Source organism: Salvelinus namaycush, chromosome 37, assembly GCF_016432855.1.
Source record: "Salvelinus namaycush isolate Seneca chromosome 37, SaNama_1.0, whole genome shotgun sequence".
NCBI lineage: Eukaryota > Metazoa > Chordata > Actinopteri > Salmoniformes > Salmonidae > Salvelinus > Salvelinus namaycush.
In genome coordinates, this window is record NC_052343.1 from 1,000,975 (window position 1) to 1,026,885 (window position 25,911).

At 48.0% G+C, this 25,911-nt stretch overlaps 1 protein-coding gene across 4 annotated transcripts; it reads left to right on the top strand.

Moving 5' to 3' along the window:
* Positions 1-5,374: 5,374 nt before the first annotated feature.
* Positions 5,375-25,911, top strand: LOC120031349 (AT-rich interactive domain-containing protein 1A-like). 4 transcript variants are annotated; one of them, XM_038977059.1, is made up of 20 exons: positions 5,375-6,581; positions 10,183-10,401; positions 10,542-11,165; positions 11,360-11,494; positions 12,215-12,455; positions 12,738-12,827; positions 13,157-13,330; positions 14,005-14,350; positions 16,746-16,891; positions 17,416-17,522; positions 17,788-17,997; positions 18,265-18,469; positions 19,491-19,620; positions 19,795-19,982; positions 20,074-20,233; positions 20,432-20,557; positions 20,788-20,905; positions 21,041-21,905; positions 22,098-22,228; positions 22,709-25,911. In XM_038977059.1, the coding sequence occupies exons 1-20, from the start codon at positions 5,667-5,669 to the stop codon at positions 24,632-24,634; spliced, it is 7,056 nt and encodes a 2,351-aa protein (XP_038832987.1). In that variant the 5' UTR covers positions 5,375-5,666; the 3' UTR covers positions 24,635-25,911. The 4 variants fall into 4 exon arrangements, with proteins under 4 accessions (XP_038832987.1, XP_038832989.1, XP_038832988.1 ...); XM_038977061.1 differs by having other exon boundaries at positions 11,360-11,467; XM_038977060.1 differs by having other exon boundaries at positions 5,378-6,581; positions 20,788-20,884.

A 25,911-nucleotide genomic window follows, 5' to 3' on the forward strand; every position in this document is an offset into this window, starting at 1 on the left:
ACCCGGCAATGATGCAACCTGTCAGGATGCTCTCGATGGTGCAGCTGTAGAACCTTTTGAGGATCTGAGGACCCATGCCAAATCTTTTCAGTCTCCTGAGGGGGGATAGGTTTGGTCGTGCCCTCTTCACGACTGGCTTGGTGTGCTTGGACCATGTTAGTTTGTTGGTGATGTGGACGTCAAGGAACTTGAAGCTCTCAACCTGCTCCACTACAGCCCGTCAATGACAATGGGGATTCTCCTTTTCCTGTAGTCCACAATCATCTCTTTTGTCTTGATCACGTTGAGGGAGAGGTTGTTGTCGTTACACCACACGGTCAGGTCTCTGACCTCCTCCCTATAGGCTGTATTGTCGTTGTCGGTGATGAGGCCTACCACTGTTGTGTCATCAGCAAACTTAATGATGGTGTTGGAGTCGTGCCTGGCCATGCAGTCATGAGTGAACAGGGAGTACAGGAGGGGACTGAGCACGCACCACTGAGGGGCCCCCGTGTTGAGGATCAGCGTGGCGGATGTGTTGTTACCTTCCCTTACCACCTGGGGGCAACCCATCAGGAAGTCCAGGATCCAGTTGCAGAGGGAGGTGTTTAGTCTCAAGGTCCTGAGCTTTAAGGGCACTATGGTGTTGAACGCTGAGCTGTAGTCAATTAATAGCGTTATGACATATGTGTTCCTTTTGTCCAGGTGTGAAAGGGCAGTGTGGAGTGCAATAGAGATTTCATCATCTGTGGATCTGTTGGGGGTGGTATGCAAATTGGAGTGGTTTTAGGGTTTTTGATATAATGGTGTTGATGTGAGCCATGACCAGCCTTTCAAAACATTTCATGGCTATAGACGTGAGCCTACAGGTCGGTAATCATTTAGGCAGGTTACCTTAGTGTTCTTGGGAACAGGGACTATGGTGGTCTGCTTGAAACATGTTGGTATTACAGACTCAGTCAGGGACAGGTTGAAAATGTCAGTGAAATCACTTGCCAGTTGGTCAGCGCATGCTCGGAGTACACGTCCTGGTAATCCATCTGGCCCTGCGGCCTTGTGAATGTTGACCTGTTTATAGGTCTTACTCACATCGGCTACGGAGAGCGTGATCACTGTCGTCCGGAACAGCTGATGCTCTCATGCATATTTCAGTGTTGCTTACCTCGAAGTGAGCATAGAAGTAATTTAGCTTGTCTGGTATACAAATCTAGAAGATGTTTTATTGTCATATACACCGAATAGGTGCAGTGAAATGTGTTGTTTTACAGGATCAGACACAGTATTACGCCAACCCTGGAACAAATTAGGGTTAAGTGCCTTGCTCAAGGGCACATTGGCAGATTTAGCTTTAGAGTACTGGGCAAAGTACCATCATTCATGAAGAGTGTGTTGTCGATGTGCTCTTGTCTGTGAAAGGGTTACTGTTAAATTTCACACTCCTCAAAAAGGCTCATTGCTCCCCGTCCTCTGTCATCTCAGTGAGAGGAATTAGTCGGGCGACTGGTCGTATATATGTTCGGTTCTTTACCTGGATCTCCACTGATCTAACACGACCATTGGTCCCAGGCATGATCTTTAGTTATACGGCCCACCGGCCAGGAGGCTTGAGGCAGCTGAGGGTCCACAATCATTATTACTTGGCCAGTTTCCAGACTGGCCATTTCTCTCCACCATTTCCCTCTGTGCTGTAGGCTTGGTAGGTAATCCCGAATTAATCGGGCCCAGAAATGGTCAGCCAAGATCTGACTGTGTTGCCACCGGCGTCTGCTAACGAGGTTGGTATCAGCATACATGACTTGATGAAGTGATGCATCTCGGCATCCCATCAAGAGTATATTCGGTGTAACCGGATCGGGGTAAGCGATGTCTGCAGAGAGATATCCCAATGGTTTGGAGTTCAGTATCCCTTCCACCTCTATCAGGACGGTACGCAAGACCGTTTCAGTGACAGTTTGGTCCCCCGAGTACGACTCGTAAGGCCGTCTTTACAGATTTCTCTCGCTCCCATGAGCTCCTGGAGGGTTAAATTCAAATGAGATTTATTGGTCCATCAGCTGATCCTGGAGGCATGGCTTGGAAGGCTTCCTCCAACCTGGCTTCTCCTGCCTTGAAGTTTGTGCCCCTGTCAGCCAGGATCTCGTAGGGTTTCCCCCGTCGGGAGATAAACCGCCGCAGGGCCATGAGGAAGGCTTCAGTATCCAAACTCTCCAGTAGGTCCAGGTGGACACATCTAGTTGTCAAACACTTGAATAGAATGCCCCAGTGCTTTTCCACTCGACTTCGCTTGATCGTCAAGGGGCCAAAGCAATCTACTCCTGTTGACCAGAAGGGTGGTTTGAGGAGGTGCAAGCGAGCAGGGGGTAAATCTGCCATTTTGGGCACAGTGGCTCCGTCCCGCCATCTCTGACATTCTACACAGGCGTATTGATGCTTACGAATGGCTCCTCATCCTCCAAGTATCCAGTACTTAGGCTGAGGCTACTAGCAGTTTCATAATGTTGGCTCCCTCTTCTGGTTGCGTGAAGGATAAACCTGGGACTGCTGATGAGCTCATTGGGCCTGTCACCTACTGTCCCAGACCCTCCATTGGTGGCAGCCGGAATTGGATGAGAGCCCTCCCACCTGATGTTTGATGACTGGCCTGGCCCAGGCCATGGACGAGAGGAACGATTTGCCGTGGTTGGTCATTGGTGGAAAGGCGAAGGAGTGATGCTTTGTCTAGATGAAGGAGGAATGCTAACTTGTGTCACTGGCATAGAGGGCGTTGGCGGAGCGGCCTGTCCCCCGTGCTCCGTGTTGGCTGTTGACCTTGGAGCCTCCGGGGACTGTGTGCCATGCTGTACCAGAGGAGCAGATTGGGAAAGAAAGGCAGACAGGTCAGGTCCATGTGGAGGGGTGGTCAGGTCAACTCCCTGTTCGTTCCTCTCCAGGAAGGATGAGACCATTTGTGCCTCCTCCAATTCCCTTCTTGCTTGGCGGTGCCGTCGCTGCTGTGCCAGGTCCTTGGCAATGAATTCCCGGTCCTGCAGAGCTCTACGGACCTGCACATCCAATAGGTGACATCGTTCGTCAGCCTGTCGTTCCTCCTCAATCTGATGCTCAATTTCATCCAACGCTAGTAGTTTCATCCTCTCTCGTAGGACAGCGGTCTGTGAATCGCTGAGGGCTAGTGAATGGCGGCTGCCATGGCCACTTCCAAAGGGGTATCCACTTGTCGAACTCTCACTCTGTCTAGAGTGCCTCAACGATTTCCCTCAGCAATCCAGTTCATTAAGAAGTCAATAGGAATCATCCTTGAGTCATTTAGGCTCGTAACTATTTATCATAATCATGAGAAGAATAATACAAACAGTGATCGGTTATTCAATCTATAATCCCCATTAGATTGATATCAGAATCGATCAGTTCAGCAAACAATGACGTTTCATATTTCACCCTTTCAAGTGTCTTAATATGTACATGTAATTTCATTACATATTAACCATATATCAATGGCATAATTGGCCTCTGATGATCTGTAGGGCCGTGATCATTGCCCATTCACATTACAACAATAGGTTTGAAGCGTGCTCTCCAAGCCCCGCTCCACGGTAATAACTATAAACAATAACTGATGGCCCACTCTCCCGATCGCAACAGATAGTTCAGATGAAAGGTAACAGATTCGGTGGACTTACGTGGATTCATGGACGCACAGAACTTCTGGATTAGACGGAGTTAAGGAAGAGAAAGCAGTGAGATCGGGCGATGGAGATTTCCTCCTTTTACGGAGTTGAGAGCTGTCGGACATTTCCACCTGACCTAATTAAAGCACCCCTGGCCCAGCTGAGCAAGTGGCCAAGAATTAAAGGATTCTTCCACCAACTCCATGGGCCTTTTCTACAGTTACAGAGTAGCACTTCTGTCGAGAATTCCCTAGTGTGTGTATGTGTCATAGAGTGGCACCTCCTTCCTCAGCACACTCCAGACAATGTGTGTGTTTACGTGTGTATGTGTAACGGATGTGAAATGGCTAGCTAGTTAGCGGGTACGCGCTAATAGCGTTTCAATCGGTTACGTCACTTGCTCTGAGACTTGAAGTAGGGTTTCCCCTTGCTCTGCAAGGGCCGCGGCTTTTGTGGAGCGATGGGTAACGATGCTTCGTGGGCGACCGTTGTTGATGTGTGCAGAGGGTCCCTGGTTCACGCCCGTGTCGGGGCGAGGGGACGGTCTAAAGTTATACTGTTACATATGTGATGGTCTGGTACTGAGTCTGGGACTGATCATCACTCTCAGGCTATGAGTGGGTGTGCCAGGGAGAATGTGAGGTTGAGTTGTGAATGTTTATACATGTGAGTGTGCCTCCTGACTGGCACTTACTGCCTTTTCCCTTAGCGCCCCCTGTACAACTGTGTTTGTGTATGGGGGGAACTGTAGATTAACCTCACATTGATCAGAATATGGCTTAAATGCAACAACACAATTACCCCCCCCCCCTCCCCTCTCCTCTTAAGAAATTGTGATACACTCAAAGTACAAGATCTAAAATGTTAATAAAAATGTGTTTTACATTTGACTCTGAGTAACTATTGATATGAGTGGGATCTAATAGTTATTATTCACACTGCCAAATCATGAAACACGACCACTCAATCATCAGTTGCCTGCTTCAGGGCAAGCAAGGTCAGGGTTGGCAAGCCAGCGTAGTTCAATGTTGGTGGCTGAGAAAGCTGTGTTCACTGCCCATCCCCCACACTCACAAGAGGAGTGTTTCTGCTAGCGCTGCTGCCGTTAGGAAAGAGAGACAGACCGAGAGGGGGTGGGTAGCGAATTAGTGTGAGGGTGCATTAGTAGTCTCGTTCTGGCTAAGTTTTCCCTGTAAAATTCTGAGCTAATATCAATTTTAGGCCCCAACTGGGTTTTGATATTTAGAACATGCTAACATGACCAGATTGTAGCTGATTTGTGTGACAACCTTATTTTTTGTTTCACTTCCTCATTCATTCTGGCGACCTCATCACATAGTATGCACTCCGCACACGATGACACATCGACACTGGTGAAATGCTACCCCTCAGTCCTGGCCCAGAGCAGGAGTCTTTCAACCAAACAATATTCATTGATCGTGGATACATCACAATGAAATAATGTATCTAATAGTTATTATTCACACTGCCAAATCATGAAACACGACCACTCAATCATCAGTTGCCTGCTTGACTGTCGCATGTTGAATTGTTCAAAAACAGTCGATAGAATGGAACAAAGCAACGATTAATGTTTTGAGAATCGTTGCATTTAAAACCCAAACACCACTTTATGAATGCAACCACTCTTGTGCCCTTATGCAATGTGAAAATGAACGAATCCACTCCGTGTTCCCACCTAGCTCAAATCCGTACTTTACTTCTGTCTGTACGGCTTAGTAAAATGGCTGTATCTCGCGGAGCCTCGTGCTGGTTCGCTCCGTTCCTTGCCTCTATTCTCGCTCACTAATAGAACCCCCGGAATATATGTCTGTTTATGCATCCTTGAGGTTTATTATTACGTGTCCAATTATTTTCACATCGGAATCAGGAGACAAAACCGGATTCGGTCCGGTGAAAGGGGTGGGAATGAGTCGGGACAAGGATAAATGGTTATAAACAATTATTTATATTCAATGCTAGCGTTTGATTGTGACTGACTCGCCGAGAGAGGGGGGTATTATGGCCGCTCAGGTCGCCAGCGCCGCCACTCTCAACACAAGTCCGCCTTCCGAACTAAAGAAACCGGATCGAGACCCAAATGAGGATTCTATACTGGGGGAAAAGCAGCAGGAAAACAAGCAGCCGGGATTAGAGCGCGGATCTCCGGGCCGGGGGGATCTGCAGGACGGGGCCGATGTTGAAAATGCAGGGGGAGGAGGGGAACCTGAGATGAAGAACGGGAACGGGAACCCTTCCAGGACTAATAATAATCAGAATGATTCCATCGGATCCGAGGGGAATAACCATCCCGGGATGGTACACCACCACGGGTCCGGTTTTCCTCCACCTTCTTATGGATACAGTCAACACTACGGCCGGGCCCCTTTTCATCAACATGGCGGACAACAAAGCCCTGGCATGGCAGCTGCTGCAGGTCCAGCCGTGCCGTCGAGTAATATGATGGACCCATATCAACCCAATTCGCACGACCATGGCTTTTCTAATCACCAGTTTAACAATTACAATCCATTCCCGAACAGAACTCCCCATTCTGGCCAAGGATACGGCATGAACCCCTCACGTAATACCCAGGCTCCGGCAGCTGGGGGACAGCCAGCTAACGTTAAGCAGCAACCAGCAGGAGGACCCACAGCAATGGCTGCATCTTACAACAACCAGAGATATAATATGGGGAATCCACAGCCAACGTCTACCCCAACTCTCAACCAGCTACTAACTTCTCCAAGCTCCACGCGTATATATCCAAATTACCCATCTAGTGAATATAGTAATCAGGAAGGCGCTAGTAAGGGACCAACAGACACGGGCAGTAGCGGTCAGTATGGAGGGGGGAATCCGGGTTGGCAACAAAGGACCCATCATCCGCCGCCTATGAGCCCTGGAAGTACAGGGCAACCCCTAGGTAGAAGCCAGGTAAAGGCCAATGTTCCACCGAATCTTTATTGCTGTACATTTGGTGTAATCTTATGTATGTAGTTCATAAACGTAGCAGGCCAGCCATTGTTGCTTGCCAGTTTGCTTGCGAAGACACTCTAAAATGGCTGCCTCTCGTTTTTCCAACACCACCTCATTAAACAGTATTTATTTAGTTGGTATGAAATGTATCACTTGCAGGCAACTGTTCTTCGGTAATCCTCCTTATGAAATCAAACTTCGAACGTTCAGAAAATGGAGGCCCGAATCTCGAAAGAGGTGAAAAAGCTCTAAAGGCCTATATTCATTACTCTGACTTGTTTCTCGGCAGGGCGGTATACAACGTAATTAAACAGTTATTCCATAATATGGGTATTTCTTATAGTTTGTACTGGTAACGTCAGTCGTTTCGGAGTACAATTTAATGCTTATGAATAGACTATACATTTTTATGTCGGCAAGTCTGTTTTGATCATTATGGAAATTGTGAAGGAAATGCACAACACTTGCAAGCCCAGACCACTGATGTTGCCTAGACTCAAGTGTTCGTGTGTGTTTGAAAGTGATTTGAGGTGGACTGCACAAGTAACTAAATGATGTAAAATGCTACATTTTAATCAACACACACTGGCCTATGTATTTATGAAACGGTGTCATTTGGCGCCTCTGTTGCCAGGAACTGCTTCCCCCACCACATTCTGCTTGTAAACATTGGCCTAGTGATTTGTGTGACTGACTGCAGATTGCTTTTCTCTGGGATTTGAATTGTGGAGGTAAAAATCCTGCTGTCAAACCCAGTTGACAGTTGGTTTTGGTTTGACATGCTAGCTGAGATCTGATTGGCTCCTCACCCTTCGCTCTTGGCCATTTATAATTGAATATGCTGTAAAGCAACAACAGTTTCTGATAAGTGCACACCACAAATCCATGATTGCTCATACTATACACATTTTTGGCAATTTCTCTAAATTACTACTTTGCAATCATCTGTTTCCCACACTTATGACATGCCTGTTTGCACTATTCCACATGCATTCTATAGTAAGGAGAGATGGTCAGAGTTTGGCCCATTGACCAAGTATTTCACGTTAACCTTTGTCAATCCAGTTTGATATTGTGATCCACTGTTTTTTTTATTTTATACATGGTATAGCCTAACCCATACCTGTTGAATTTCTATATTCATTAACAACCGCAACCGCGACCAACATGGCAAATAGAAGAGTTTGCGGAACTCGGTAGCCTACATGTATAAGTTCGGAACCGTATTTGCACCAACCTATAAAGAAAGGCAGATGAAAATGGCCATAGTGCGTGCTTAACAATGAGTGTAAAGATACTATCTCCTCTCATGTTGGGTCAAAGTAAAATGACAAGATAAATCACCCAAGTTAATAATTTATTATACTGTCATTTTAAATCGTTTTTGTATCTGCACCATGCATTTATAAGCTACAAATCTTAAACTAAGCAAATGTTCTTAGTGGTTGAGATGTGTACAGTCGATGGCAGATGAGCAATCCATCACAAACAATCCATATCACAAAAATGAAACATTTATCATGATAACAATTTGAAGGACCATGAGACCATGTGGGTGTGATATGAAATTGAAAGAAAAACATTGCTAAATTAACATTATTTGACAAGTTCAGGTTGCACCGACTCTATTTTGACAGGGGTTTTTCACATTTAGAAGCAACTGAATTTGACCCATGTAGGCCAGGGTTTCCCAAACTCGGTCCTGGGGCACCCCTGTGTGCACATTTTAGCCCTTGCACTACACAGCTGATTTCAAATAATCAGCTTGATGGTGAGTTGGTTATTTGAATCAGCTGTGTAGAGTTTGGGCAAAAACCAAAACGTCCATCCAGGGGGGGCCCTAGGACCAAGTTTGGGAAACCCTTATGTAGGCTACAACAAGATCTTGCTGCAGTACCTGAGAACACAATCTGGAGCAATCATATTTGGGTGTGACCACTGTAAATATCATGGAAAGCTGAAATCTGCTCTGACGACCTATCTACCCATGAATATCACCCAGAACTAACCAACTGTCATGAAATGTATGTACATACTTCGAGACTACAGTGTGGCCAATCTGATGTATGCTCAGCTGTCTTTGCTTACATGCCATAGCTCACTAGCATATTAAAGCAGTAATACTCATGCACCTTTACTTTTCCCTAAAAAACTTCTACCTGACAATGTTTTGGTCATCAATAGGATCTTTGTTAGGTTGGTGATGGTAATGCATGCCAATGTTAATGTGTTAGGGAGACATCATCCACTATGTCCCATTTGATGGGTTCATCTATCAATGACATACAGATGTATTCCTGAGGCAAGGTTAGGTCTACATCCTGTGGCATTGCTGTGTGTTGACCCTGCATAGCGAGGTGAACATGAGCCGTGTGTGTGTGAGACATGAGTAGCTGCTGTATCTCATGTGCCACTCTGTCTCTCTGTGTGTGACTAAGAATTCCTTCTAACCCCCCTTGGCCAATCACAGAGACAGTCCAGCCGCCTCTCCCCCACCTAGGGAGTCTCCACTCTGTCTTATGCAGATTAGCCATGTGCTGCTTTTATTTATTTCAATTAATTATCTGGAAGCTGGGAAATGTCAAGAAAGGCTTTTTGCCCTCCATTTCTAAAGGCCTTTGTTTAGCAGTGACGTGCCAGAGCTGTCTCAAGTCTCAGAGCAGTGTGCATTGACAAGGGTACAGATAAAGAAACAAAGCCCATAAGAATCCACTGTGGTAAATGAATGCTTATGTTTTCATTAGCTTGTCCATTTGTTGTTATTAACGTTATCAACATGGAATATTTTGACGACCCTTGTTTAGGTTGTTTTGAGTTGAGCAAGATAAACTGATAGACCTAAGGGTTAGTGATTTACATAGAGTGAAATTATAATGTTGAGATGGTGGCCTAGAGATTTAAGAACTTTCTCCACTGAGAGGATACTTTACTCATAGTTAGTTGTGTTTACATCATAACACAGTATATTGAGTAGGCTACTTCTCCTTCCATTTCTGATGTCATTCATTCAGAGCCAGAATTGCCCCCCCCCCCCCCCCCCCCAGAAGGGAAACCGGCTTGCAAGCCAAACAGGACCACAGCTGGGATGTGTTTAAGATTGGGCAGACTGCCCTCCATTTGAGATGAGATATATATATATATATTTATTTATAGCTCTGACTTCCGTAAATATGGCACAAAAAAGGTTAAAGTCAGGTTAATGACCGTGGGAAATGTGAAGGAAAAAAACTCCTCGTTCCCTTTGCTCTAGTAATGCTCTCACGTGTTCTATGGACTTCCCCTTTGTCATGTTTTTAGTTTTTGTGCCTATCTGGATGGGAAAATGCATACCTATAGCTCTTGCTGTGTTGGGAAGCTTGAAATGTGTGAGTTGGCTTGCATGTGAGACCCCTGCTAGATAATTAAAGTGCCTATAATATATAGTATAGTCATCTGCCTGTATACAAGTCTTTTGTGATCTATGGTACATCCGGTCAACCGCACTTCTCAGTATTTTTTAAAATAGTGTTCATGTTATGAAGTGTTGTTCATGTATTGCATCTTTGTTTCTGCTCCACAGCCCCCAGGTGCAATGGATCCGATGGCTAAAATGAGAGGCCAGACGTACGGAGGGGGCAGTCCATACTCCCAACAACCTGGGCAGGGGCCACCCCCAGGAGCCCAGCAGGGTCACGCATACCCGGGCCAAGGCTACGGTCCCCTTGGCTCCCAGAGATACCCGGTGGTCATGCAGGGCCGCACCCCTGGGGCTATGGGGGGCATGCAGTACGGGCAGCAGGTCAGTGGTGTCATAAAGCTGAATTATTCCTATATTCTCTCACACCGGAATCAGCCCTCTTCACACACTACTATATGGATTGCTTGTCATATGCCTAACCATTTTCTTGTTTTCTAACTTTCGTCTGTATTTGTGTATAGATGTCGTCTTATGGGCAGCAGGGACCAGGAGGCTATGGGCCTCAGGGCCAAGGGCCCTACTACGGCCAACAGGGCCAGGCTTTACACCCAGGCCAGCAGCAAGGGCCCTACCCCCAGGCACCTCTGGGACAGCAGGGTGGTCAGACACCCTACCCTCAGCAGTCCCACCCTCCCCAGACGTCAGCCTCACATGCCCAGGGTGGGCCGCCCTATCCGCAGCCCCACATGCCCCCCCAGTCCCAGGGCCCGCAGCCAGGTCCATCCCAAGGGCCCCCGCAGTCTCAGCCGCCCTACTCCCAGGGCCCAGCCCAGGCTCAGGCCCAGTCTGGTCAGCCTCCTTACCCCCAGCAGCAGGGGCCTCCCAGCCAGCCTCCACAGCAGGCTAGCTCCCAGGTCCCAGCAGGGTCGCAGCCCCAGCTTAGCTATCCACCCACGCAGGGCCCACAGCAGCCCCCCACACAGCAGCAGCAGCAGCAGCAGCAACCCCAGACACCCTCTCAACCCCCTCAGCAACCACCAGGTCACAGCCAGCATCCACAGGGCCAGCCTGCATCCTACTCCCAGAATCCTCCACAACAGCAACAGCAGTCACCTTACCAACGCTTCCCTCCTCCACCACAGCAGGTACAACTAAGTTTGGTGTGTATGTGTGCGCGTAATTGATGTTTTATGATTGAGGTACCTTTGATATCGTCATTGAACGTTCAGTACCGGTTGCCATACTTGCTCACCAGATGGAATGTATTGTCACTGTGTATTCTCATGTGCGCATATATGTGTATGCTCTTCAATACTGATTGTCTCGTTCTCTCCCCCAGGAGATATCCCAGGACTCGTTCAGTTCCCAGTCTAGCGCCCCTCCCTCCAACCAGCCCAAAAGTGTCTCGGAGGACGTCAGCATGCAAGGCCAGCCGTCCAGCCTACCGGTGAGTCCTCACCCAACCTGTGCAAAGGTATACTATACATCTATAAATCATTATTACATTGTTCTAAAATCATAATGCATTGAAAAACGTTTGCATGATTCCGTGTGACCCATTTTAGACTTAACATAGTAAAACCGTTGTGTGTGCAGTTGTGGTTAATTAATGCTACCCCTGTTTATTGTGTATATCATTTGAGTGTGTGTGTCTGTAGATGTCATTGGGTATGCGTAGCGTGTTTTGTGGACTTGCAGAAATATTGTCTGGGAGATGAATATTAGTAAATTTGAGCAGAGCTCCGGCCTGGATAACACGAGAGCAAAAGTGACGGCGCACACGCCTAGCTTCTGTGTGAGAGCGTGTATCAGATTCAAACATGGCAGGGTTACGGCGCGCTGAGTCGGCACACGTCCACCGTAACCATGACAACCCCCTGCTCTAATATGCCCTCTTTTCCTCGACAAGATCAATAACAACAACTGTGTGTGTGTCACATGTCTCCAAACCTAATAGAAAGTGTGCTGTCATGCTTTCTAAAACTGAGGAGATTAAATTGTGCTTGCATCCTGAATGTGCTTCTGTTGTGCTAGTAGACAGAGCTACAGGAAATGCATGGAGTCGTTATCAAGACGTCTCACTGCTAACTGTACAGTCAGCTAATAGCTGTCGTGTCGATTCCATCAGGCCGGCGTATTTCCACAGCGTCTCCTCACCATAGGCCCCGCTGTCTCCTGTCTTGTGTGTCTGCAGGATCTCTCAGGCTCCATCGATGACCTGCCCACGGGCACGGATGGCGCTCTGAGTCCTGGCGTGAGCACTTCAGGTGTGTCAAGCAGCCAGGGCGAGCAGAGCAACCTGGCCCAGTCGCCCTTCTCGCCCCACACCTCTCCCCACCTGCCAGGCATCCGAGGGCCCTCACCGTCACCCGCCGGCTCCCCCGCCAGTGCCACCACCTCCCGCACGGGGCCCCTCTCACCCGCCACAATGCCAGGTGAACACACGTACACAAGAGTGCGCACACATGCCATTTGTTATACATATACACGATGACAACAATATTAATATAGATTGAAACAATGGAACTACTGCAGCAAAGCACCTTTTAGAACCGTATGATGCTTGCCTGCAGTAGCTCCACTGTTTCAATCTATGGGAATTTTGTTGGATTAACAATATTTAAGGGACACTTAAGTTAACTAAGTAGTGACATTAGTGGCCTTGTTCCTACTTAGACTTGTTATTTACATACTGAGACGACCCTTCTGTTGTTTAGGGACCCAGATGCCCCCTAGACCATCGAGTGTACAGTCTGATGGGAGTCTGCACCCCGCCATGAGCCAGTCTCCGATGGCCCAGGAGAGAGGTGAGTTCACCCTGACTGAGAATCCCCTCACACAGTACTACCCCGCTCTGCAGGGACCACTGACAGTGTGCTGTTTTAAAGAAACTTTGGTTGCACTTTATTTTATGGTACCACTGGTATTTACCTGGTACTTAATTGAACATTTTGTGGTAACAATGGGTACTTTCTGGTACTTCAAATAATATTACATGTAATTGCCATTTTACCATGTACTTTCTAAGTAAATACTGTCTCATTTCTGTACCAAAGCCCTCTGATGTGTTTTATGAGAGATTTCCAGTGTTGGAGGATTAACATCTCTTTCACGCTCTCTTCTCTGACCCTGCCAGGGTTCATACAGAGAAACCCCCAGATGCCCCCATACGGTTCACCACAGTCTGCCTCTCCCCTGTCACCCCGACAGTCCTCTGGAGGCCAGATGCACCCTGGGATGGGACTTTATCAGCAGCAGAACAACTCCATGGTGGGCTATGGACCTCAGGGTGGGCAGTATGGCCCACAAGGTGAGTTCTGTGGGTTACACTGTGCAACAAAGGAGAGGGGCTGGTGGCAATTAGTTAAAGGATCCTTTGGTTTAGTTTTGCTTCAATAGAATAGAACTCACTTCTATGTTAAAATTTCAAAATTTGGTACACTTGAAAAAGAACAACTCAGTTGATATACCAAATAGACTTTTAATCATTTTGATCTTTAACATTTTGGTTATCCTCTGACTGCCAATGTATAAATGCATCCCACTTAATTATCTCACCATCCTTTGAAGTTGCTTCTTGTTTGTTCCCCCAGCCAAATCCATGGAATATGTATTTTTGCCTCATAGGAATTCCATCCTATCAGCTCATCCCTCCCTCTTTGAGCCTAGTGCAGCTATTTTTAGCCATGGAGAACAGTCAGCTGACATAGCAGAGCCCCCCCCCCCCCCTGTCAGTAGAGCTGCCACTGTGATGGCAGGCTCATTAGCTCAGTGTGCACAGCTCCACTGCCAGCTCAGTATAGTGCCTTGCACAACTTCAACAGACATTAGCAGTCAAGTACACCTTTCACAATAAAACCCCAAGTTGATTAAATATTTAGTTTGTTGTTTTGCGCTTATAACTAGTCTTCCCAATGTCACCTGAGCAGTGTATTTATTTTTTTACACATTTTTTACACACTGTTTTTGTTAATTTTATTACAGGTTACCCCCGGCAACCTGGATACAACAACATGCCCAATGCCAACTACCCTGGCCCTGGCATGGGCAACCCCATGAACCCTGGCCCTGGCATGGGCAACCCCATAAACCCCATGTCTGGGCAAGGGGGGCTGCCGTACGCAGGCATCCCCCCTGGTAGAATGCCTGCGGGCCAGATGGGAGTGCGTCCCTATGGCCCTAACATGGGGCCCAACATGCCACCCAATATGGGTAACATGCCACCTCAGGTGGGCTCAGGGATGTGCCCTCCCCCCGGCCTCAACCGGAAGGCCCAGGAGGCTGCAGCTGTAGTCATGCAACACGCTGCTACCAACTCCATACACAGCAGGTACACTATACTCTTTTCTAACCCATATTACACATGTACGGTGCATTTGGAAAGTATTCAGACCCCTTCAGACTTCTTCCACATTTTGTCACGTTACAGCCTTACATGCTGACCAGACCAGTTGTTGATTTTGTCCACCCACACTAGACGTGATCAGCAGGTTGAAAATCAAAACAAACTGAACCAACAATATTAATTTGGAGACAGGTCCAAAGCATTAAACATTTAAGGCAATTTAGCTAGCTACCTTGCTCTTGCTTGCTAATTTGTCCTGGGATATAAACATTGGGTTGTTATTTTACCTGAAAGACACAAGGTCCTCTACTCCGACAATTAATCCACAGATAAAACCGTAAACCAAATCATTTTTTTCTAGTAATCTCCTTCAGGCTTCTTCTTTGGACTTTATATGGCGGATGGCAATCAACTTTAAGGTGCATTACCACTACCGACTGGAGTGTGGACCTCAGTTCATCTTTCAATCACCCATGTGGGTATATGCTCCTACAAACCAATGAGGAGATGGGAGAGGCAGGGCGTCAAGCGTCACAAATAGAACTAAGTTCTATTTTAGCGTCTGGCTACGCGTACGCTCGTTGACGCGCAATGGCGTGAATGCAATGATTGAATAACATATATATGTACATTTATTATGCGACGCGGGCAGTGTGGTCAGCATGTTATTCTAAAATGGGTTAAATTGGGTTAAATTGGGTTAAATTGCTTCATCAATCGACACACAATACCCCATAATGACAAAGCAAAAACTGTTTTTTTTAATAGAAATGTTAGCAAATTTATTACAAGAACTGAAATATCACATTTACATAAGTATTCAGACTTTTTACTTAGTACTTTGTTGAAGCACCTTTGGCAGCGTTTACAGCCTTGAGTCTTCTTGGGTATGACGCTACAAGCTTGGCACACCCGTATTTGGGGAGTTTCTCCATTCTTCTCTGAAGATCCTCTCAAGCTCTGTCAGGTTGGATGGGGAGCGTCGCTGCACAGCTATTTTCAGGTTTCACCAGAGATGTTCGATCGGGTTCAAGTCCGGGCTCTGGCTGAGCCACTCAAGGACATTCAGAGACTTGTCCCGAAGCCACGCCTGCTTTGTCTTGGCTGTGTGCTTAAGGTCGTTGTCCTGTTGGAAGGTGAACCTTTGTCTGAGGTCCTGAGCGCTCTGGAGAACGTTTTCATTAAGGATCTATCTGTACTTTGCTCCGTTTATCTTTCCCTCGATCCTGACTAGCCTCCCAGTCCCTGCCGCTGAAAAACTTCCCCACAGCATGATTCTTCCACCACCATGCTTCACCGTAGTGATGATGCAAGGTTTCCTCCAGACGTGACGCTTGGCATTCAGGCCAAAGAGTTCAATCTTGGTTTCATCAGACCAGAGAATCTTGTTTCTCATGGACTGAGAGCCTTTTGGCAAACTCCAAGAGGGCTCTTGTGCCTTTTACTGAGAAGTGTCTTCTGTCTGGCCACTGTACCATAAAGGCCTGGTTGGTGGAGTGCTGCAGAGATGGTTGTCCTTCTGGAACTCTCAAGCCCTATCAGAGTGACCATTGGGTTCTTGGTCACCTCCCTGACCAAGGCCATTCTCCCCCGATTGTTCAGTTTGACCGGGCTGCAAGCTCTAGGAATAGTCTTGGTGGTTCCAAACTTTAATTTAAGAATTATGGAAGCCACTGTTCTTGGGGACCTTCAATGCTGCAGACTTTTTTTGGTACCCTTCACCAGATCTGTGCCTCGACACAATCCTGTCTCAGAGCTCTACCGACAATTCCTTCGACCTCATGCCTTGGTTTTTGCTTTGACATGCACTGTCAACTGTGGGACCTTATATAGACAGGTGTGTGCCTCCAGTCAATATTTTTTTAAATCATTGTTAATGTGTTGCGTATGCCTTATCTGGTCCTAACTAGTAGATTTTCCTCTACGTTGAAGGTCCAGTGAAGGCAGTGAGAGGAGTGATTAGAGCAACAGGAAATAAACAAAGGAGAGAGCAGATGAGATGAGGACAGACTTACTGAGAGGTAGACAGGCAAAGGCAGACGAGATGATCATCCGGCCGCTGTCACTACGAGGAATACCTGGCTCTCACATTACATCCAAACATGAAATGCATTGGAGAATTCAGATGCAGGTTCAGCATATTTTCCCTCTCTTTAGTCTTCACATGTGTACAAAGTCACTAGACCTTTTCATATCAAGAACTCAAACAATTCCCCCTTGCAATGGCACTCATAACTCACTCTTTCTTATTTAGTGATATTGTTGCATAACTGATTGATTGTTTTTCAGCATAAGAGTTTAATTTCTCAGCAGGAGAGGAATATTTTTCACTCTGATATCATGCTACATGCTAAAAGTGTGGTTGTCCCTCATCGTTCAGGATGCCTGGCTACCCCAACATGTCCCCTGGCATGATGGGCTCTGGCGCCCCCTATGGCCCTCCCATGAACAACATGCCTGGCATGATGAACGCGCAGGGCGGCCCGCCTTTCCCTATGGGGCCCAACATGGCCAATAACTCCAGTGGTGAGTACTGTAGTCCAATACTGTTGCTCCATGGTGCCCCAGGTATTTCTGATATGGCAGGATGACTTTGGTTGGGACGGTGGTCAGTGGCATAGGTTTGCATTGGGGTGGCTAGTAAGTAAGGATTGACGCAATTTGTCTGCAGTGTTTTCACAATAGACCTTTTTTTAATCTGAAAGTTCTAGCATAGACGGATAGTGCGGTAGCTAAGTAAAACAAATATAGTTTTAGTGCAGTGGTTGTTAATCTAAGTCACACTTGAGGAAAGGTTTTGCATTGGTTTCACCAGAGCACTTCCTATCCTGTTTGAAGATAACGTTGGTCAATGAACAATGGCTGCGGTATGAATAAGTTCTATAGGGGAAACTTTGTTGTTAGTCTGTATTCCTCTGAAATTAGAATACAAAAAAATGTCAACTGCCTCTGTTCGTTCAGCAGTTGTTTGTTATATGTCCTGATCCCGAGAATTGTTGTTCAAAAGCCGTTGAACAGTGCTCAACCCCACAATGTACCCTTGTACCTAGGTTTGGCCCCCAGTCCAGAGTTTGGTATGGATGGGAAAATGAATCAGGGCCAGAAGATGAACAACAAAGTGGACGGAACACCGAAAGCAGAACCGACTAAATCCAAGGTGATAAGATAATGGCTTTGTCTGTCCACTTGGGACAATTTTGTTTAAGGGCTTGTGTGTACGTTAAAAGAAACTACGTTATAAACCATATTGTTTGTAAACTGTTAACACACGTGTTACGATCATACTTTTGACATTATTCCATGGTTATTACAGTTGCCAATGAGCTAGCTACTAAAGGGAAATAAGACCAATGGGTTTATAACCCAACCCTTTCCCTCATGACGGCTCTCTTGACGTCCTGTGTTCTCTTGACGCCTTACAGAAGTCGAGCTCTTCCACGACAACCAACGAGAAGATCACGCGTCTGTATGAGCTGGGCCCCGAGCTCGAGAGGAAGATGTGGGTGGACCGCTACCTGGGCTTTATCGAGGAGAAAGCCATGGGCATGACCAATCTGCCTGCTGTGGGCCGCAAGCCCCTAGACCTCTTCAGACTCTACGTCTCGGTCAAGGAGATTGGAGGCTTCGCACAGGTCAGTGTAGGTTTGTGCTGTACTATGCATGCATATACTGTAGTGTGTTTGATCTATGTGTTTCCCTATTGAGGCGCCCTCTTGGCCAGGTTTCCCTTATAAAAGAGGTCTTCTGACCTCAATGGGAATTCCTGGATAAATATTGGTTCAATAAATAAGTTTAACACATGCACAAACACACCATGCACAATCTCTTGGTTATTATTTGCTCATCCCCTTCTCTCTGGTCCCTGTTTTAATGTCCCTGTCTTCATGCTCTATGTCCAGGTGAACAAGAACAAGAAGTGGCGGGAGCTGTCCACCAACCTGAACGTTGGCACGTCGAGCAGCGCTGCCAGCTCCCTGAAGAAGCAGTACATCCAGTGTTTGTACGCTTTCGAGTGCAAGATCGAACGCGGGGAGGACCCCCCTCCTGAGATCATCACTGACAACAAGAAGGCCAACCAGGCCAAGGTCCAGCCACCCTCCCCAGGTCAGTGCCAGACGGTTATCCACACTATGCTGGGTCGTAATTACTAGGCATCAAACGAAAGAAAGCGGACTGAAACTGGTTGGTACTACCTGGTCTTGTCCAATATGAAAAGCTCATTTTCGTTGCAAAACGTTACAATTTTTTGCCTTTGTTGATTTGAACAGGGAGTCCCATTGAGACCAAGATCTCTCACAAGGGAGACCTGCATACGCATAATTTACAAAATACAATATAGAAATCTATATTTTTGTAAAAAAAATCACATTCATCAGCAAAGAGGTCCCCAATCAACATTTTGAACTGCCTGAGAGGCACCAGAACATCCAGTTGTAGGGGAACTCTGTTCCATACATGGGGTGCAAAGAAAATAAAAGCAGATTTACCTAACTCTGAGGAGACTGAAGAGATTTCCAGAGTTAGCCATCCCTGAGACCCGGTATGGTAACTCATACTTATTATTCGTTATTAACGAAGTTAAGTACGGCGGGAGTTTTTGTTAGAGAACTTTATAAATAAAAAGAAAGCACTGAATCGACCTACTTGAATTCGAAGAGGGCCAGCTTACTTTCTGGTAAAGAATGAACCTGATGCCATAATAAAATTAAGTGCGCTATGTTAAATGCATCTAACGGCTTTAATGAATTGGCAGCTGTATTCATATAGATAATGTCGCCACAGTCTAGTATCGGTAGAAATGTCAATTGAATGACCTGTATAATTAAGCAATAAGGCCTGAGAAGGTGTGGTATATGGCCAATATACCATGGTCAAGAGCTATTTTTAGGCACGACGCAACGTGTAGCCTTAGTATTTTGGCCATATCCCACAAAACCCCCAAGGTGCCTTATTGATATTATAAACTGGTTACCAATGTTATTAGACCAGTAAATAGTAATCATTGTCATACCTGTGGTATATGGTCTGATATACCACGGCTTTCAGACAATCAGCATTCAGGGCTCAAACCACCCGATGAAAGTCAACTCTCTCTAACTGAAATGCCCCTCTTTTGTTCCGGTAGCTGGGTCAGGTTCTCTCCAGGGCCCTCAGACCCCCCAGTCCACCAGCAGCTCCATGGCCGAGGGCAGCGACCTCAAGCCCCCCACACCCGCCTCCACCCCACACCCCACCCAGATGCCACCCGGGGCCAGGTGAGTTGCAGCGCTTCAATCTCATCCTCTTTGAGTTATCAATTGCATTCAGGAGATTAAATTCTTCAATTGGAATTTTAATTTACTTATTGAATTTAAATGGAACTCACTCCAACTTTGCTATCCGCTTTGATAAACCCCTATTTACTCCCTAAACGTCCCTCTATCTTTTAGGAGCAATGTGGCGCTGCAGGACCCATTTGCTGACGGTAGTGACCCTGCTTTCCCCAGAAGGAACTCCATGACCCCTAACTCTGGCTACCAGTCTGGCATGAGTACCCCAGAGATGCCAGGTCGCATGGGTCCAGGGCCCTACGAGGGTCCAGGGCCTAACAAAGACCCCTTTGGTGCCATGCGGAAAGGTGGGTAGAAGAGGCTACAAGAAAGATCCCTAGAAACTGATGGTGCTGGGAAGTTGGGTCCCTTGCTGACGGAGTGTGTATTTCTTTCCAGTTGGGGAGCAGTTCTTGCCTGCCAGTCAGGGTCCTAACAGTGGGATGGCTGAGCAGCAACAGTTTAACCGTGGGCCTCCTCCAGGTGCTATGGGGAACATGTCGATGGCTCAGAGACAACAGTACGGACCAGGACCTTACGGACAAGGCTACGAAAGGAGGTAAGACCCTACACACGCTTAGATCGTAGAAATGTAATTACTATAAAGGACATCCACATTCAAGTCAATATGTCTATGATGGGGGGACTGGAGGCCATATTGAGTATAATTCTATTTCTATACAGCCACCATCTTTGACTGCGAAGAAGGCTGCTCATTTCCTTTTTTAACCTTGTCCTGTATGGTGTTGTTTACCAGGCCAGAGCAGGGGATGGGCCCAGAGGGCAGCATGGGATCTGGTGCATCGCAGCCAAACCTGATGCCCGTCAACTCCGACACGGGGATGTATTCGCCAAACCGCTACCCACCACAGCAGCAGCCACGGTAAGTTCACCACCCAGCACCACTCTCTCTCAGGAGAGGTCTGGCACAAACTTGTGCAGACAGACACCATGTACTGACTGTCTCAGCATTTATAGTCTTGCAATATTGTAAAGATTGGGTTGTTTTTCAGAGGGTTTATTGGCCCAATAGCAGTGTACTGTAGCAATATTAGGTACATAGGCACTCGGCTTATTTGGAATGTCATGCTGATGTATTGTGGTTGTTTACAGGAATGATTCCTATGGTAATCAATATCCTGGCCATGGTACTCCCCCTGGTGGTTCCTATCCCAATCAACAGCCAGGAATGTACCCACAGCAACAACAGGTGATGGCTCTAACCCACTGTGTAAGCACTGGAAATCAAACTAATGTGGTAACCACGAGCCATGTGTTATTACCCCAAAAAGTAGTACTTACTGTATAGATGAGTAACAGCCATCAACATTCATCTGATGAAACTAAGCATATTTGCTCTATATAGAACTACAAGCGTCCCGTGGAAGGGGGCTACCCACCAGCGAAGCGTCACGAGGGGGAGATGTACAGTGCGCCCTTCAGTGCAGGGCTGCAGCAGCAGCAACAACCGCAGCAGCAGCCAGGGGTGGCCTCTGCACCCCCTGCTGGCCAGCCAGAGATGTACCAACCCCAGTACAGCAGCGGCTCCTTCACCGGCACTGACCGCCGCCTACCTGGTCCCCAGGGCCAGTTCCCCTTCCCCTTCAACAGAGAGCGCATGCAGGCTGCCACGGGGCCCAACGCCCAGCCCTCCATGCCCCCTCAGATGATGCAGCCAAGCCCTGATGGACCCCCGGGTGGCGTGTGGCAGGGCCGCGGGGAGATGAACTATCCCGGCAACTACCCCAACCGGCAGGGTGGCCCCCCAGGGGGCCCAGCCCAGGGACCTGGCCACCCCGGCATGAACCGCGGTTCGGAGGAAATGTCATCAGAGCAGCGCATGAACCACGAGGGCCAATGGGGGCCAGGTCAGATGGGCCCTCGGCAGCCCCCCTACGGCCCTGGAGGGACGGGCCCGCCCATGACCCGCACCCTACAGTCCAACTACCAATCTGCTCAGGCCATGCAGAACCACATTCCACAGGTGTCCAGTCCCTCCCCCATGCCCCGCGGGGGCCCCATGGAGAGCCGGACGTCGCCCAGTAAATCTCCCTACATGCACAGTGGCATCAAGATGCAAAAGGCAGGGCCCCCGGTTCCTGCCTCTCACATAGTGCCCCAGTCTGTGCAGTCCCCTCTGATCCGTAGAGACATGCCCTTTCCCCCAGGCTCAGTGGAGGCCACCCACCCCATCCTAAAACCACGCCGATGCCTCACAACGAAAGATATCGGTATGGCTATCACATTCCAAAACTCCACCAACAATCAATGTTATTATACATGCGTTATATAGTATTTAGGGATCACATTTGGACATTACAATGATAGGTTGCTTCTGCTCTCTATGAACGAGTTTGTATTGTGTGGTCCATCAGTACTGTGAAGGGTATCCGCTTGAGTTAAAATACTGTGTATCTCCATAGGGACCCCAGAGGCTTGGAGGGTGATGATGTCCCTAAAGTCTGGCCTGTTGGCTGAGAGCACGTGGGCCCTCGACACCATCAACATCCTCCTGTATGACGACAACAGCATCTCCACCTTCAACCTCAATTCGGTGAGCTAACAAGACTGGTAGCTTAGCGGGTAGAGGTTTGGGCCAGTAACCAAAAGTTCGCTAGTTCAAATCCCGAGCCAACAAGGTGAAAAATCTGATGGTGCCCGTGAGTAAGGTGCTTAAACCTAATTTTGCCAGACCCTAGATGTGACCCCACTTTCTGAGGGTGTCTTGGGGAGAGTCTGCTATACAAAACACATTAATACACACTTGTACAAGTGTAAATAGGACAAATATAAGCACCCACTAAATTATTATTACTACACTGGCCACAATGTGGGATAGAGGTTTTAATAAAAACCCTACATGGTAAACCTATCCAATCAGAAATGTAATATTTTTTGATTTAGGGCTTTTTCTTTTGTTTTTACATTTATCCTTTCACAAATGTATTACATTTGACCTATTCCCAAACCCTTTTCCAGATTTTCTGTCATGCACATAATATCATACAATGCAAAATATTGATCTTCTCCTCAGCTGCCTGGCCTGCTGGAGCTGGTGGTGGAGTACTTCCGGCGCTGCCTCATCGAGATCTTTGGGATCTTGCGCGAGTACGAGGTGGGCGATCCCGGCCAGAGGACTCTACTGGACCCTGACGCCCTGAAAAGAGACTGGAGCTGCATGGAAGATGAGGAACCAGGGGTGGAGGAGATGAAGGTAGAAGGAGAGGATGAGGAGGATGATGACAATGAGGAGGAAGAAGAGGTGGTGGTGCAGTGTTCAAAACAGCCGGCCGGGACGACAATTGAGGGACAGGCTCAGGTGAAGCAAGAGGATGAGCAGGAGTCGTGCTCAGAACGGGACACTCTGAAAGAGAAGGATGCTGAAGATAAGGAGAAGAGCTTCTCTACCTTTGAGCAGCCCAGCTCTTCATCGGACCCCCCTGGCCTTGGCCCGGCTACCCCCCAGGAGAGACCCAAACAGGCTAGCAAGTTCGACAAGCTCCCCCTGAAGATGGTACGGAAGAAGGACCCGTTTCCGGCAGGCAGGGCAACCCAGAGAGGAAAAGTGCAGGAGTTTGACAGTGGGCTGCTCCACTGGAGTGCCGGCGGTGGAGACAGCACGGAACACATCCAGACCCACTTTGAGAGGAGGGAGGAATTCCTGGTCCCACGAGAACGAGTGCTGGTCGTCCCCACAGCCAAGAGGAAAAGGCCAGAACCAGAGAAGGTGGGGGACAAGGACAATGCTACCCCCACAGAGAAAGACAAGCAGAAGGGGGGGAAGGATCAGAGGCCCTCCCAGCCATCATCCACAGAGAACGCCTCAACAACAACCGACGGTAAGGAAGGGAAGTCCGAGCACTCGGACGCTGAGACAGAGGAAATGTCACAGACGGAAGAGCCCCAGAGCCAGCAGGAGCACGACAAATCGAGCGGACCCGCTCGTCAGCAAGTCCCCCAGCGTGTGGTGGAGGACGAGCCTCACAGCAAGGACGAGGGCCCACTGGTTACACTGGCCAACTGGCAGGATGCTCTGGCCCGCCGCTGTGTCTGCGTCTCCAACATCGTGCGCAGCCTCTCCTTCGTGCCTGGCAACGACCAGGAGATGTCCAAACACCCTGGCCTCATGCTGCTGCTGGGTCGCCTAGTGCTGCTGCACCACCGCCACCCTGAGAGGAAACAGGCCCCGCTCACCTACGAGAAGGAGGAGGAGTCTGATGACTGTCTTGGCCAGAGGGATGAGTGGTGGTGGGACTGCCTGTCGCTGTTGAGGGAGAACTGCCTGGTCACTCTGGCCAACATCTCTGGCCAGCTGGACCTCTCCATCTACCCCGAGAGCATCTGCCTTCCTCTGCTGGACGGCCTCCTCCACTGGGCTGTGTGCCCCTCGGCTGAGGCCCAGGACCCCTTCCCCACGTTGGGGCCACACAGCGCAATGTCCCCCCAGAGACTGGTCTTGGAGACCCTCAGCAAGCTGAGCATCCAAGACAACAATGTGGACCTGGTCCTGGCCACGCCGCCGTTGGGTCGGTTAGAGAAGCTGTATGGGACCTTGGTGCGGCTGGTTGGGGAGAGAAAGGTGGCCGTCTGCAGGGAGATGTCGGTGGTGTTGTTGGCCAACCTGGCCCAGGGAGACAGCATGGCAGCGCGCGCCATTGCCGTGCAGAAGGGAAGCGTGGGAAACCTCCTGGGCTTCTTGGAGGACAGCCTGGCAGCCACCCAGCTACAGCAGAGTCAGAGCTCTCTGCTGCACCTGCAGGGGATGCACTTCGAGCCCACCAGTAATGACATGATGCGGCGGGCGGCCCGGGCCCTGCACGCCTTAGCCAAGGTGGAGGAGAACCACTCAGAGTTCACACTCTACGAGTCACGCCTCCTCGACCTCTCCGTGTCACCTCTCATGAACTCGGTGGTGTCTCACGTCATCTGCGATATACTTTTTCTGATTGGCCAGTCATGACAGCTGTAGGGAGCTTTGGCTCCACCTCCTCTTGGTTTCGTCCCCCCCCCTCACCCCCTGGTTACAACCTGGCTTGTATGTGTGTAGGGGGCAGGGAAAGTTCAAGTGACTGTTTTTAATTTATGCAATTTATCCCTTCAGATTCCACTCTGAGCCCCCTTTCGCTGTTCTCACTCAAGGAGAAGGGACGTCACAAAGCTACAGTGGTGGATTTACAAACCAGAGACTCCACAAACTGTCACAACTTGTAACATTAATGCCAACTAGATGACAGAGTGGAGAACCTGGGTTTAGGAGTGTTCCACATGTTTTATTTTTTTTGGGGGGGGGGGGGGTGTATTTTTAATAAAGATAAATAGCTGAAAAACAAACTGTAACCAAAGTTGCTGTCTCGTTTACAGGAGATTTGGGGATAATGTGTGCCCTTGTGTGCCCCTCGAGCACAGTGAGTGAGGCAGACTGGTTCATGTTTGGAGGTAAAGCAGACTGAGGAACAGCCTGATCTGATGGCATAGTTGCTGTAATTGGATGCTTACCAGTCAGCCTACCACTCAGTAGGCTGTTGAGACGCCTTCGCTGGGGAGGCCTGTGCAGTAGATTGTAGGGCATTTTCTCTACCGTACTGCTCGAGTGTCAGGCATTCTGTAAAAAAGTTTCACACAGAAAAACGTTGCCAATGCAGCTCTACTAGAGTTAAAAGGTCATTTTAGTTTTCATGTTAAAAGCTAAAAAGGCTTTCCCCAAAGTACCGAGAACCTACTACAACACCCTTACCTCCTCTCTTTAGCCCTTGATTGTATGAATTGACCCTTGTAAAATAAATCACCTCTTAGGATTGGTTTTCAACTTCAGATGCAGCTTTGCTGTGGTGTATATATATGATATTGTACATTACACTTCCTTTCTGTGTCTGTTTCTGTGTCACTATTCCCACACATTTTGTTGATGAGGAATGGAAGGTGACCCATGAGTTTGGTTCCTGTCATCCAGTCCCTGCTGATAGACCCTTCTCCGGCCTCTCACTCCACGGCTCCTTAGTACGGCAGACTCAGATCAAATCTGTTATCTCCTCCTGGTACCACAAAAAAACTCTAGATGAAGAAACACACTTGACAATTCATTTCTCCAGGATTCTGCATATTTGTATTTCAAACTATGTAGCTAAAAACATGTAAATTCCTCCTTTTCCTTTTTTTGGCTCAATGAATATCAATTCAGTATGAAATCTTTATACTATATGTTCCACGTGGTAAGAATAAATGTACATTAAATCTTCA

Bases quoted from the DNA above. Each gene is read 5' to 3' on its own strand.
- LOC120031349 (XM_038977059.1), top strand. From the start codon at position 5,667: ATGGCCGCTCAGGTCGCCAGCGCCGCCACTCTCAACACAAGTCCGCCT. The intron at 12,456-12,737 runs GTGAACACACGT...TCTGTTGTTTAG, and splicing joins CTCACCCGCCACAATGCCAG to GGACCCAGATGCCCCCTAGA. The intron at 12,828-13,156 runs GTGAGTTCACCC...TGACCCTGCCAG, and splicing joins TCCGATGGCCCAGGAGAGAG to GGTTCATACAGAGAAACCCC.